Below are 14010 nucleotides of genomic sequence, written 5' to 3' on the forward strand. Positions count from 1 at the left end.
ATTCTATTAATGTTTGATGATGTGACACTATAAGATTGTACAATATCACCGAAAAAAGAATTTATATAAAATAAGAAAAACTACAAGAATATAAAAAATATAATTTCTTTATAAATTTTTAAGTGACGACGTGGTAAAATATTAGAATACTATCTTATCGCACCTTAACAAAATATAAATTTACAAACAAAATTGAAAAAAACAACCTATCAAATTCTAAGACTAATATGTACCAATAGGAAATTGTAGGGCTTTTTAAACCAAATTAACCCAAAAAATTAAATATTTATAAGAATGACCCATGTCAGTAATTTTTAAAAAAATTATGAATAGATACCAACAATTTAAAAACATGATTAAAAAAAAATATGAACAAATATCAATATAATCACGGGAGCAAAAAAAAAATTCTATTGACATAGGTGTCGGCCACCATAGTGCCGACACAAAAAATTATCGAAAAAAATTAAACTGATTTTTTACGGTGTTGACCACCTGGACATTGGCACCTAATAAAAAATATTTTTTTACCTGGATAATACTTGTATTTTAGAAAATACAGTTGAAAAAAATACATATGGATATCGACAATTACAATGTCGACACCAAAAACTATCTTTTAAATCCCTAACAATCAATAGCCAATGATGGGGAAATGATTGATTTGGGTGTCGGAACCGTCCTCCATTGTTCATTTTGAATCATTCTTATCATTTTTGAAGTTAAATCATTCTTATAAATATTTAATTTTTTTGGATTAGTATGGCAAAAGGCGAAATTGTAGTTATCAACATGACTAAATATTGCAGCAACCCTATTTATAGACTTAGCTTGGTTTTCCTTCAGGTGCGCCGGCCATGGACATGGTATCCAAAGCCCAAAGGCAAAGAACGAATATTTAAAGAAAAACAAGAAGCATTAGTTGTAGTTGGAAGAGTCCGTCGGAAATGGATAATAGCAGAAGATGGAAACATTAAAAGTACTCCCCCACACCCACGACATACACATGATTGCCTGCTATTCTGCTACTAAAATAAATGGTTTTGAAAAATATTTCATAGTCCATCCTTTATTTTTTTTAAAAGTATTTATGAGGAGAAGATTGATTACTATGATGGTTAATATTTTGATTTCGACCCTAAAACGAAAAAAAATTTATTTACATTACATGCATTCAGTGTAAGGTTAAATTATAGATTTGATCTCTTTATTAAGTTAAAACTTAGAATTTAATCTTATCAACCGTATCAAGTTCTTTCCTTAATGACTGAATATGCAAGATGCTCTATTACAACCATGATTGTTATTGGATTAATTGATCCGGTCAATTGGATCAGGAACTAGTTAAGGTATTGATTCGAAGAACGACATCAAATCAATTGACCCGTGAGTCTATATGAACTGGTTGAACCGGTTGAACATATTAAAAAAAAAGATTATTTTAATGAATTTCAATATTTTATTTAATTGAACTATATGAACTGGTGGACTAATCGAATTGACCACCAAACTGATTATGAAAACCTTGATTACAACAATTGTATAATTGTGTAACTCTTGTATACCATACCAACAATAATCAATCAATTACATTCAAGTTAGCTAATTAAGCTTCACATTGTAAGACTCTAACATGGACTAACTAATGAGAATATAAATTTAAGTATAGTAAAGGGATTATAACCACAAATTGACCTTTTCTAAGAAAACCAAACCTTAGCCAAAACCAACTAAATGACAATTGACAAATCATTGGTACCCTTTTTCTGTGGGGTAATCTTTTAGAATTTTACAATGTCTTATTCCATGTTCGAATATAATGTTTCCAATCATTCAACTTACACATGATCCATGAAACCATCAATGATCCATAACCTAATCTTTGTTTGTTGGAGGGATCACCTACTCTAATTATTGTACTTAGCTGTCTCTGTCCAAGTAGGAAAATGATAACATCAATACGAATTTTATACATAAATAAAACATTATTCAACTCGAAAGTTAAAAATTTGGATAAAAAGATAGAATCAATGGTATAAATACAATGTGGATACAGTATTTCTTTTTCCTTCTTTCAAATGGATACAATTTCTATTGGGTTTTTTTTTGGTTTTACTTTTTCTCTCTTTCTTTTAATCAAGTGGGAATCTCTAACATCAGCTTAACCATTGTTTATTTAAATCAACTTTATATCAGATAAGCTTGGTGGTTGAGTCATTTCATTTTTCTTTCTCTTGCCTTTTTCGTCAACAATACCGGCCAGCAAAATAAAACTTCTTTATTCTTTTTTGGTCTTTTTTTTTCATTTCACATGTGACTTGTTCTAATCTCTGCCCTTTGCTTTCCAGGTAAAGTTCTGGGTTTTTATTTTTTCTTGTTTTTGCCCATCTGGGTATTTCATAAATTTTCTATCTTGGCTTGGTTTTTAAGCACCTATTGGTCTTATATTGAATTTTCAATTGTAGACTTCCCTATTAAATTGATTGGTCTTAGATTAGGTTATCTGAATTTTTTTTTCAGATTGTTAATCGATGGTTTTAGAAGTAGATTATTGACTTTTGCTCACCCAGTTTTTCAATTTCCCCTTAACTTGTTCCTTTCTGCAGATTCATGAATAATCATTCTTTTCTCTTACATCTAGATGCTTTCAAGGCTTTTAAAAGTTTTGGGTTTTTATATATTGTTTTATGAATTTGTCATCGGAATTCTTGTGTATAAACAGACATTGTTAGGTGGTTAAATTGATGCACTAGAAGCTAAAACTCATTTCCCTGCTACCAATTTTTGATCTTTTTTAATTACATCTTAATTGGTATTGAGAATTGCATGTGTTCTTGCAAACTTTTTGGGGATGAAGTGGATAATTGTTAACCATGAAAGTTTTGAAATTTGAAAGTGGGAGGAGGTCCCAGTTTCCTGTTTCATCAAGTTTGTGTGTTCCTGGTTCTGTTAACTTATGTTACGTTGGTTAATGTAGGTACTTAGGTAACTAAATCAAATTTTCATGCGATAATAGATTGTCACTATCATCCAAAAGTAGTTGATTGATTGATGGGGTCCGAAGGGCCAGCAGCAGTAACTATCCATGTGACTGGTTTTAAGAAATTCCATGGAGTTTCAGAGAATCCAACTGAAACAATTGTCAGTAATTTAAAAGAGTATACAGAAAAGAAAGGTTTGCCAAAAGGTGTTATTCTTGGCAGCTGTAGTGTTCTTGAGACTGCAGGTCAGGGAGCACTCCCTCAACTATACCAGGCATTGCAATCTGCCTTAACCGGCAAGGATTCTGAATCTTCTTGTTCTGGGAGAATTATTTGGGTTAGTTACTCACTTTCTATTGTGTAGTAATTGCTTATTTTCATACATTCACGTCAACTTCGTAGCTGCCTTGGTAATCTCTGTTTATGTTGTCGGAATTCTTTTATTATAGTGTAATGCGTAGTAATTTGTTTTAGCTTTGCATAAAGTAGGCTGAAGCCTTTTCTGGTACCTGATTAATGCATAAAAAGGATCTTATTGTTGTGATTATAACCCCCACATATTTATCTATTGCCAAAAGTAAAAAGGTTAAAATATCTGTAATGTGATGTAGTAATGTGCCAATACCTGATAAATCCATGGTAAAAATGCATGTTATGGGATTGGGATCTATGATCAGCCAATCAGGTAATCCAAGGTTGTCCATTTCTTTCCGGCCATCTTCTTTATACTCTCTTTGATATCTTAAATACATGAAATAAGCACTTCTGCAATAAGTGAGGCCAATTTTTATTCATTGTTTATTAGGGATTTTAACAGTTGTTATCTTAATTACTAGTCTTTGGTGAAATCTAACTCTCTGTCTGACAAATGAAGGCTCACATATCTTGGTCATTCTTACAATGTTTCTTCAGCTACATTTTGGAGTCAATAGTGGTGCAAGTAGATTTGCTGTTGAGCGTCAAGCTGCGAATGAAGCTACTTTCCGTTGCCCTGATGAGATGGGATGGAAACCTCAGGTTAGATATAATCCTTTTCCACTTTTATGGTACATGTGCAACTTGGCATGCCTCTTTTATTTCAAACTTTCTTTCTTTTGTTAACATTTTCTATTGATTACAGAAAGTACCCATTATTCCTGCAGATGGTGGAATTTCACGTGTAAGAGAGGTAGTATTGTTTTCTTTAAGATATCTTTTGCTGCTTAGCACGGTTAAAATTACACCTATAATTTATTCTTTCATTTCTTACCTCCATTGTTAAAGAGTTTCCTTTGTTACCTCTGTGCAGACTTCTCTTCCTGTTGAGGAGATTACAAAGGCCTTAGCAAAGAAGGGATTTGAGGTGATGACCTCCGATGATGCAGGACGGTTTGTGTGCAATTATGTTTACTACCACTCCCTTCGCTTTGCCGAACAGAATGGGATCAAATCTCTCTTTGTCCATGTCCCTCTCTTCTTGACCATAGATGAGGAGACCCAAATGAAATTTGCCGCTTCCTTGTTGGAGGTACTTGCTTCTCTATGTCAGTAACATACTGCATCCACTCATCTTTATGTCCAGAAATTGATATGGTTGTACGGTTGTATGTGAGGGGTGGATGGAAGGATGCATGTTTGTTGAAAGTCTTTAATAAAAGGATAAGTGTATGTGAATGAATAAAAACTGTATTTCAGCACATACACCTTATGTATTTTTTTTATTTCTCTAAAATGCTTCCTCTGCTGCTTGGAAATTTCTTGAATCTTCTTGTTAATATGTCAATAAATTCCTGTTTGCTTCTATTACCAGAATATTTACTTTTTCTTCTCATTTTGAGTATCTCTTCTTGCATTTTTTCTTATCCCTAACTGTATTTTTGCTCTGTTATCATTCTAGCTAATCCTTAATTATCTGGTGGTCTGCTTTCCTTAAAGGCTTTTTATTAATAAGGTTGAACCATCTGTTGATGTAGTGCAGAAACTGAAATGAATTAGGATTGAACTATGGCATTCAGGGAAGACTTTACATAACTTAAGATTACTTTCACTAACTCATTTCCTCTTTCACCCTCGATGCTTATAGCGAGTTTCATGCTAGACAAATTATCTTTTTAAGTATGACGTTGCATGCCAGCTTAATTTTGTGTCTTTTCATGCTGTAAATAACCAAAAGGCTGGAGGGCTTATTATCTTGTATATGCTATGTTGGTGGGGTTATTTTCTGATTCAAGTTAATATTATACTTCCAACAGATAATGTAATTAAGGGATGGGTTATGGGATATCTTCAAGTTAATATTGTGATTTGGTATGGGTGAACCATTGCGCATAAATCAGTAAGTTGGTTGCCTTTGGTTGTCCAGTTCCTTGAGTTTGTTTCTGCAAATTTACATCATTGAATTACCTCTGGTGTCAACATCTTGCCGTATGAACTGAGAGCCGAGAGCCACTTAGCTGTATGGCATCTCTGGTTCAGATTTTTTACTAATCAAGAAAGAAAGGAATTTCTGGTATGAAATGCCATAATAAGATAAGGTTTTCTTCCTAGCACTGGATTGAATTTCATACAACTTGAGAATCCATCATTTTCTTCTTTCTTGATCTATTCCTTGGGTACTTATACAGTTGATTAATCTTATATATTTTACATGACCATGTGATTCAACAACTATCCACATAATAGTGTGTTATCAATTGTGGCATTAGTTTCCTCCATCAAGCAATAAACTGGTGGAATAGTTTGTTTGAGGACAGTTCCATAAGCATTCCAGCAAAAGGGATTTGCCACAGTGCGACCTTTGGCAGCAGGTAGCAGCTCTACTTGTGTCAGTTTAAGGTTTGTGCATGGAATTGAGTCACTACAAGCAAAACTCATTGGTGGACTTCTAACATCAAATGAACCCTTAATATTACTGTAGGAAATGTCATTAATCACAACTGCACTCGTTTGGTTGCTGCAGTTTTTGGTGAGGCAGTAGTATTGATCTATGATAATCGGATTCCGAACAGCTTCCATATGGATGTTACTGAATTCAACTTTTGACACGCAACCCGAGCCACCTTGCCAGGTTTTAATTCGAATGCCGTTATTGGAATGTTGTATGACCGAATCCGAAACGCTGATGTTCGAAACGCAGGCACGTGATTTATTGATGCCGAGACTACCAATGCTGCAATAAGAAATAAAAAGATGTTAGCCTAACCTAGAAAGTTTTAAATAGAACATAATGGTACTCATTTAGAAATGAAACTAAATAATAATGAGGTAAAGAAAAGAGACATAAATAGCATCCTTCCGCCGCCCTAAGATGTTTGATAGGTTAAGAAATTCAATGGCAACTCTGAAGCCTATGATACTAACGGTTTCGCATACCTTATTCCATGACTTGGACCACAAGTTATGTTGTTTATATCAACATCATAGCAACCAGCTCCAATTGATATACAATCATCACCTAAAAGATCATAAATGTAGTACATGTGATGTATTTCAAAGAGTTGTAAGCACTATATTCTGATTATATGTATGACCACGAGTCATTTTGTATGAAAACTCACCGTTGGATATGATGGAATTATAAATCTGCACATTATTTGTGTTCTCAATGTGAATTCCATCTGTGTTGGGACTTTGGGCTGGTGCTTTGATGGTTAGTGATTCTACACGAACGCCATGGCAGGCATCAAACCGGAAATGGAACTGTGGACTGTTCTTGATTTTAAGTCCTTTAATTGTCAATTTAGAGCTCATGAAAAACCTTATAGCCTGCATTAAGAAAACCCAGTGATAAATGTTCAAAAAACCAGAAAGAATTTGCTTTTCGAAAAAGGAAGGGCCACTTAAAGTGTAAGTCTCAGTTGTACTTACTACAGGGCTATCACAGGGGCCAGGCATTGTTGTCCCATTAACTCCCTGCTTAGCAGACATATACTATGTTAGTCATGGACTTTAATGGTGAATTAAGTAACATGAATGTTAAAACATGAGTACGGTGGATTACTTTGTGAGGCTTGCAGGGAAGATTCCACCAATTCTCTCCCTTGCCATCTACAAGGCCAGCACCTTGCATTGACATCCCGTTGATTCTATAGAAGACTAGCCATTGTCGTTTGCTGATATTTCTTGGCCAAGAATCAGGTCCATCAGGTGGCATTATAGTTCCATCAATCTTCTCACCAAAATCCAAACAAGTCAACGGTTAAAATGTTACAGAATATATAAAGCTCAATCTAAACCGAAAATGACAACGTTTATTACCCGAAACACAAGGCCAACAGTCTTACAAGGTCCTGAAAAGATTGTAGATTGTAACATAAAGGAATAGCCATCAGGAACTAGAAGAACAGCTGATTTAATTTGGCATGCCATGTCCCAAGCCAACTTAAATGCTTGAGTATCATCAGTGACTCCATCCCCAACAGCACCAAAATCAAGTACATTGAAGACACTATAACTTGGACCAGCAACGGCAGGTTCTGGTGCAAGTGAAGGAGGATGAGAAACATGAGACACAATGTGGAATTGCTCCTGTTCTGAGTGGCCATAATGATGTCTGCTTTGAATGGTAACGAAGAACAGGCATGAAAAGATAAAGAAAAGCAATAGAAGAACTTGATGAAAGGGCATGGTAAGCTTAGCCATTAGCTTGAGTGAGGAGTGAGTGGAGGGATGTAATGAAAAATATCAGTACCCTCTACTTATAGAGCAAAAGCAGGCTCCGCTATCCTAGGTTTGCCCTGTGTACTAGGTGGTATATAGCATTATAGCCATTAACCAAATTCTCACTTTTGACATTCAAAGAATTTGTCACTGGTTCTTCACCTAAAGATCATGAAAGTTACAAGAGAAGCAAGCAACAAGGTCCCCATATAATGTGACCACTGACCACTTGGAGCAAGAGATGGCGGCTGAAAGACTATTGAGTTGCAATAGAGGAATTCTCAATGGGAAGCACCATTTTGGTTTGTGGTCATCAATTATACAAATAGTGGCAAGAAACCGACCAGTTCCATGCTATATGTATAGGGGTTGGCCACATTCTAGAGGATGTGGAGATATTGAGATGGGGCTGTTGTAAAATCAGCAGGGCATGCTTTGGCTGTTGGGTTTCATTCTCTGTTCATGGTCCCATTTCTTTACTTATTTTAGAAATGGAGCTTAACAACATTTTGGGATCCAAAAAGTCAGATGACAGGTGGGAGTTTTAGGGATAAAAAGGTTCCTTCTTTTTGTGAATGTGATGCTTTAAGAAAATAGCTTCTATGAGAGATTTAAGGTGAGATGCATAAGTGTTTTTGGGCAGTGCCCAATTCAAATGAGGATTTGGAAGAGGGAAATATGTATTGGCCCAATAAAGATTTGGTTTTATAAAATTAAAGGCCAACCCAAGCCCAATGTTTCCCCTTTCCGGGCAATCAATGTTTTAATCTGAATTCAAATTCGATTCGATTATAAAATTCAACCACCAAAATTTATAAATAATTTAAATCTAAAATGATCTTTTCTAATTTAAAACTTAAGACGTAGTATAAGAACTTACTATGAATTAACCCTTTAATGAAGATTTTCAGCCAACTAACCTTGGCTCAACTTTTTTTTTTAATTCTAAAATTTAATTTTATTATAAATACTTAATAATGTAAATTAAAAATAACTCGAGATCTAAACTCAAAAGGATGCAAATCAATTCAAATATATAACCTAAGGTGAGCTGAAGATTATTTAATATGAAAAATTCAATAAGTAAAGTTGAATAATCCGAATTTAAAACAACGAAGTTGAAATTATTTAAATTCAAAATATTCGAACATATAAAATCTGAATTAATTAAAAATTAAATTACTATTTCCAAAAAAAAGTTATATAATTCCTTGAAATATAATTATGACACACGACTTGATTCTAAAGCTTACACAGTAAATGGTCCAAAAGATGATTATAAATTACAACAAGCACTTCATTAAATAAAAAAATATCTAAATAAAACAAAAAGAAAAATAATCCAAAAAAGAAGAAGAGAGAATTGACCTAAGCCTTGAAACATCTCATAATTGATATTTCCAACAAATTTTTTTAAAAGAAAAATCTCCATAGGCTATTTTACTATTTAGCCTTCATTCTTCTATTTCCTTCTTTCTCCGTTCTTTTTTTCACCATTGCCATTATCTTCCCCATCCTGCTGCTGCTGCTGCTGCTGCTGCTTCAAATTTCCCATTTCTCCATTATTACTATCTATTTCATAATCCTTAAAACGATGATCTTTCATCTCTGATCCACTTTCTCTCTTTGCCCAATCCTCCCAAATAAAGAGAACACCATCCATATTCTTCAAATCGCATCCACTTTTCGTCATCGTCATCTGCTTATCCTTTTTTCTTTGATGTCTTCTTTGATTTCACTCAGACGATATCCTCGCAGGTTGGTTCTTCATCTTGACCCAATTTTATTTACATTTTCAATCTTGTTCTCTATTGGTAAAGGTTTACTGTTTTCTTCTTTCTAGATCATCATCTTTTTTTTTTTTTTGTATGGATAGTGAAACCAAGGATCGACTGCTTCATGCTGGAAATCTGGTGATTGGGTTTTCTGGAATTTAGCTTTCGCCATCGGAAAATTGAGGATTTGATACAGCTAAAGGCTTTTTTCCTTCGCAGGTGATCTCTTTTTGCCATTGAAATTTTGTTCTATGAATGAATCATTGTAATATGATGAATTCAAGGCTGACGTGAATTTAGAATTGGTTGTATCAGGGTCCGTAACAAACGAGTTGCTGCTTCCGCTCTAGGGGAGACAGAAAGCTGTAAGGTATTTGCTCAATAATCTCTTTCTAGTGCCTGAAATATCTGATTAAAAGGAAATAAATTAGTTTTAACCAGATAATTTAGACAGTCTGAATATGATACCACCATTGAACATATATATGATACCAACAATTAATTCAGTGGAAAATGACAAGTGGCACAAAGCTTTTTTGGCTGAAAATTCCGATATTTAGATCGAGATGAGTCAAGTCAAAATGAGAAACTATTTCAGCGTTACTTTTCTATCTACGAGATTTGAACCCGAAATTTTAGTGAAGGGGTATTAAACTCTTTGCGGAGATACTAAACTCTTTGCCGCTTAATCCAACAACGGATAAAACGAAATTCGGTTTTATAATACTACCCCATTGGGAGACAGGATATTCATCAGCTTGTGCTGTGTTAATGGTTTCAGCAATTGAACTTTTTGATTTTTCCAATCATTTTGTTACTTCCTTTATCTAATCTTATTATGCATATCAGGCTGAGATAATTCCAAGTGCATGCAGCATAAATCATATAGCTAATGGAATGTTTCAGGTTGAAGTATCGCCAAATAGAAAAAGGAGATGAGAACTGATAACTCTTTGTTGTTTATCACAGTATATGCTGACCGCCACACCCAACAAGCTTTACTTCCTTGATTCAAGTTCAGTATTTGAGTGATTCCCTATGGCTGACAACCGGAATAGAAATGTCAAGCCTGCAAATGGCAAGCCGGCGGCAGCTGCCAACCCATATGCCATCAACCTGGATAACTTCAGCAAGCGGTTGAAAATGTTATATTCACATTGGAATAAACACAATACCGATCTATGGGGTTCTTCCAGTGCTCTCGCCATTGCAACTCCACCAGTTTCAGAGGACCTGAGGTACTTGAAATCCTCTGCACTGAATATTTGGTTGGTAGGCTATGAATTCCCGGAAACCATTATGGTTTTCTTGAAGAAACAGATCCATTTCTTGTGTAGCCAAAAAAAGGCCTCTTTGCTTGATGTTGTGAAGAAGTCTGCCAGAGAAGCTATTGATGTTGAAGTCGTTATTCATGTGAAGGCCAAGGGCGATGATGGAACCGGTCTCATGGATACCATTTTTCGAGCTATCCATTCTCAGGCTAGCTCTGGTGATCATAATGTGCCTATTGTTGGTCACATAGCAAGGGAGGCACCTGAGGGCAAGTTTCTAGAGACATGGGATGAAAAGTTAAAGAGTGCAAAATTTGAGCTAAGTGATGTAACAACTGGGTTTTCTGAGTTGTTTGCGGTGAAAGATGAAACTGAGCTTACAAATGTGAAAAAAGCTGCATTCTTGACTTCATCTGTTATGAGGCAATTTGTGGTGCCCAAACTTGAGAAGGCAATTGATGAGGAGAGGAAGGTTTCTCACTCAACACTGATGGATGATACAGAGAAGACTATACTGGAACCAGGACGGATTAAGGTGAAATTGAAGGCTGAGAACATTGACATTTGTTACCCCCCAATTTTTCAGAGTGGAGGAGAATTTGATCTAAAACCAAGTGCTTCAAGCAATGATGAGAATCTTTACTATGACTCAACCAGTGTAATTATATGTGCACTTGGGTCTCGATACAACAGCTACTGTTCAAATATTGCTCGAACCTTTCTGATTGATGCCAATTCCAAACAAAGCAAGGCTTATGAGGTCCTCCTTAAAGCTCACGAAGCAGCCATTGGTGCTTTGAAATCTGGGAACAAGGTGAATTCTGTTTATCAGGCAGCAGTCTCAGTGGTAGAGAAGGAGGCTCCTGAATTAGCTGCAAACTTGACTAAAACTGCAGGGACTGGAATAGGCCTTGAGTTTCGTGAGACGGGGCTCAGCCTTAATGCCAAGAATGACCGAATTTTGAAACCAGGGATGGTTTTCAACGTCTCACTTGGCTTTCAGAACTTGCAGACGGAGACGAACAACCCCAAGACTCGAAAATACTCGGTGTTGCTTGCAGATACAGTCATTGTTGGTGAGAAAGTACCGGATGTCTTAACTTCGAAAAGTTCTAAAGCTGTCAAAGATGTGGCATACTCATTTAACGAAGATGATGAAGAAGAAGAGAAGATGAAGGTTAAAGCTGAGGACAATGGTAATGAGACATTATTCTCCAAGACAACACTCAGGTCAGACAACCATGAAATGTCTAAAGAAGAGCTAAGAAGGCAGCATCAAGCTGAACTTGCTCGCCAGAAGAACGAAGAAACTGCAAGGAGACTTGCTGGTGGGGGTGCTAATGCAGCAGATAATCGCGGTGCAGTGAAGACAGTTGGTGATTTGATTGCATATAAGAATGTTAATGATCTGCCTCCTCCTAGAGATTTGATGATTCAAGTTGACCAGAAGAATGAAGCTATCCTCTTACCAATTTATGGTAGCATGGTCCCCTTCCATGTGGCTACAGTTAAGAGTGTGTCCAGCCAACAGGATAGTAACCGTACTAGTTATATCAGGATAATATTCAATGTACCTGGCACCTCTTTCACTCCGCATGATGCAAACTCTCTCAAGTTTCAAGGATCAATATACTTGAAAGAGGTTTCATTCCGCTCCAAGGACTCGAGGCATATCATTGAAGTCGTGCAGCAAATCAAAACACTCCGCCGGCAAGTTAATTCTAGAGAGTCTGAAAGGGCTGAGAGGGCAACTTTAGTTACCCAGGAGAGGCTGCAACTTGCATCAGCCAAGTTCAAGCCAATTAAGTTGCACGATCTATGGATTCGTCCCCCTTTTGGTGGTCGTGGTAGAAAGCTGACAGGTTCACTGGAAGCTCACACAAACGGATTCAGGTATTCTACTTCAAGGCCCGATGAACGTGTTGATGTGATGTTTGGAAACATCAAGCATGCCTTCTTCCAGCCAGCAGAGCGAGAAATGATCACTCTGGTGCACTTTCATTTACATAATCACATCATGGTTGGTAATAAGAAAACCAAGGATGTGCAGTTTTATATAGAGGTGATGGATATAGTTCAGACATTGGGCGGTGGGAAGAGATCTGCCTATGACCCTGATGAGATTGAGGAAGAGCAACGCGAGCGTGACCGAAAGAATAAAATTAACACGGACTTCCAGAACTTTGTGAATCGGGTTAATGATTTGTGGGGACAGCCTCAATTTAAAGCATTTGACCTTGAATTTGATCAGCCCATGAGAGAGCTTGGCTTCCATGGGGTTCCCCATAAAGCCTCTGCTTTCATTGTGCCAACATCAAACTGCCTGGTTGAGCTAATAGAGACTCCTTTTGTGGTGATCACCCTAAGTGAGATTGAGATAGTTAACCTCGAAAGAGTTGGTCTGGGGCAGAAGAATTTTGATATGACTATTGTATTCAAGGACTTCAAGCGAGATGTCCTTCGGATTGACTCGATTCCCTCTACATCACTAGATGGCATCAAAGAGTGGCTTAATACCACTGATCTCAAGTACTATGAGAGCAGACTAAATTTGAATTGGCGTCCTATACTGAAAACTATCACTGATGATCCAGAAAAGTTCATTGAAGATGGTGGATGGGAATTTTTGAACATGGAAGTCAGTGATTCCGAGTCTGAGAACTCAGAAGAGTCTGACCAAGGGTATGTGCCTTCAGATGTGCAGTCTGAATCAGGATCAGAGGACGAGGATGATGATAGTGAATCGTTGGTTGAATCTGAAGATGATGACGAAGAAGACTCAGATGAAGATTCGGAGGAAGATGAAGGAAAGACTTGGGAAGAGTTGGAGAGGGAAGCAAGCTATGCAGATAGAGAGAAAGGAGATGATTCCGATAGCGAGGAAGAACGGAAGAGAAGAAAGATGAAGGCTTTCGGTAAAGGTCGTGTACCTGATAAGAGACCCAGCGGTAACCTTCCGAAGAGGTCCAAATTGAGGTGACATGCTTTTTGAAAACAAATGTAGTAGTACCAGCAACCTAGTAAAATATGGTAGTTGTACTAAATAATACTAGTTGCTTTCAGTAGTATATGTTTAATCAAGGTTTTTTATTTGTTGCTTTCCATCTCTTTTTTGTGTGTCAATCAACTTGTTATAAACTTTTACCAGTAAATTAGCTAAGATAAAATATCATGGAGGTTTTACCTGTAATCTTGGATGTGCATCTCACCTGCTCTCATTTTTATTCTAGCTCCTCCATATTATGAATTTATAACCAAACAACAGGAAGTAGACAAGTGTCATTAGGTTTTTTCAACAATGTAATGAGCAGACTAATTGCCTCGCGGTGAGGTACCTGAGCCTGC

General features: G+C 36.4%; 3 protein-coding genes across 6 annotated transcripts; 2 read left to right on the forward strand and 1 right to left on the reverse strand.

Annotated features, from left to right (window-relative positions):
• Positions 1 to 2092: 2092 nt before the first annotated feature.
• Positions 2093 to 4766, forward strand: LOC105783105 (uncharacterized). Its single transcript, XM_012608318.2, has 5 exons — positions 2093 to 2348; positions 2978 to 3318; positions 3894 to 3998; positions 4102 to 4149; positions 4270 to 4766. The coding sequence occupies exons 2-5, from the start codon at positions 3052 to 3054 to the stop codon at positions 4510 to 4512; spliced, it is 663 nt and encodes a 220-aa protein (XP_012463772.1). The 5' UTR covers positions 2093 to 2348; positions 2978 to 3051; the 3' UTR covers positions 4513 to 4766.
• Positions 4767 to 5336: 570 nt separating this feature from the next.
• LOC105783104 (polygalacturonase At1g48100) lies at positions 5337 to 7608 on the reverse strand. Of its 2 annotated transcripts, XM_012608317.2 has the most exons (6): positions 7218 to 7608; positions 6961 to 7128; positions 6828 to 6872; positions 6518 to 6725; positions 6333 to 6414; positions 5337 to 6129 (listed from the first exon to the last, which is right to left on the reverse strand). In XM_012608317.2, the coding sequence occupies exons 1-6, from the start codon at positions 7599 to 7601 to the stop codon at positions 5628 to 5630; spliced, it is 1389 nt and encodes a 462-aa protein (XP_012463771.1). In that variant the 5' UTR covers positions 7602 to 7608; the 3' UTR covers positions 5337 to 5627. The 2 variants fall into 2 exon arrangements, with proteins under 2 accessions (XP_012463771.1, XP_052481926.1); XM_052625966.1 differs by having other exon boundaries at positions 6518 to 6872.
• Positions 7609 to 9227: 1619 nt separating this feature from the next.
• Positions 9228 to 13855, forward strand: LOC105782217 (FACT complex subunit SPT16). Of its 3 annotated transcripts, none has more exons than XM_012606793.2 (4): positions 9228 to 9377; positions 9496 to 9613; positions 9710 to 9764; positions 10301 to 13855. In XM_012606793.2, exon 4 carries the CDS (start codon positions 10433 to 10435, stop codon positions 13643 to 13645), a length of 3213 nt encoding a protein of 1070 aa, XP_012462247.1. In that variant the 5' UTR covers positions 9228 to 9377; positions 9496 to 9613; positions 9710 to 9764; positions 10301 to 10432; the 3' UTR covers positions 13646 to 13855. The 3 variants fall into 3 exon arrangements, with proteins under 3 accessions (XP_012462247.1, XP_012462246.1, XP_012462248.1); XM_012606792.2 differs by having other exon boundaries at positions 10364 to 13855; XM_012606794.2 differs by having other exon boundaries at positions 9710 to 9759; positions 10364 to 13855.
• Positions 13856 to 14010: the final 155 nt, after the last annotated feature.

Source organism: Gossypium raimondii, chromosome 13, assembly GCF_025698545.1.
Source record: "Gossypium raimondii isolate GPD5lz chromosome 13, ASM2569854v1, whole genome shotgun sequence".
Lineage (NCBI taxonomy): Eukaryota > Viridiplantae > Streptophyta > Magnoliopsida > Malvales > Malvaceae > Gossypium > Gossypium raimondii.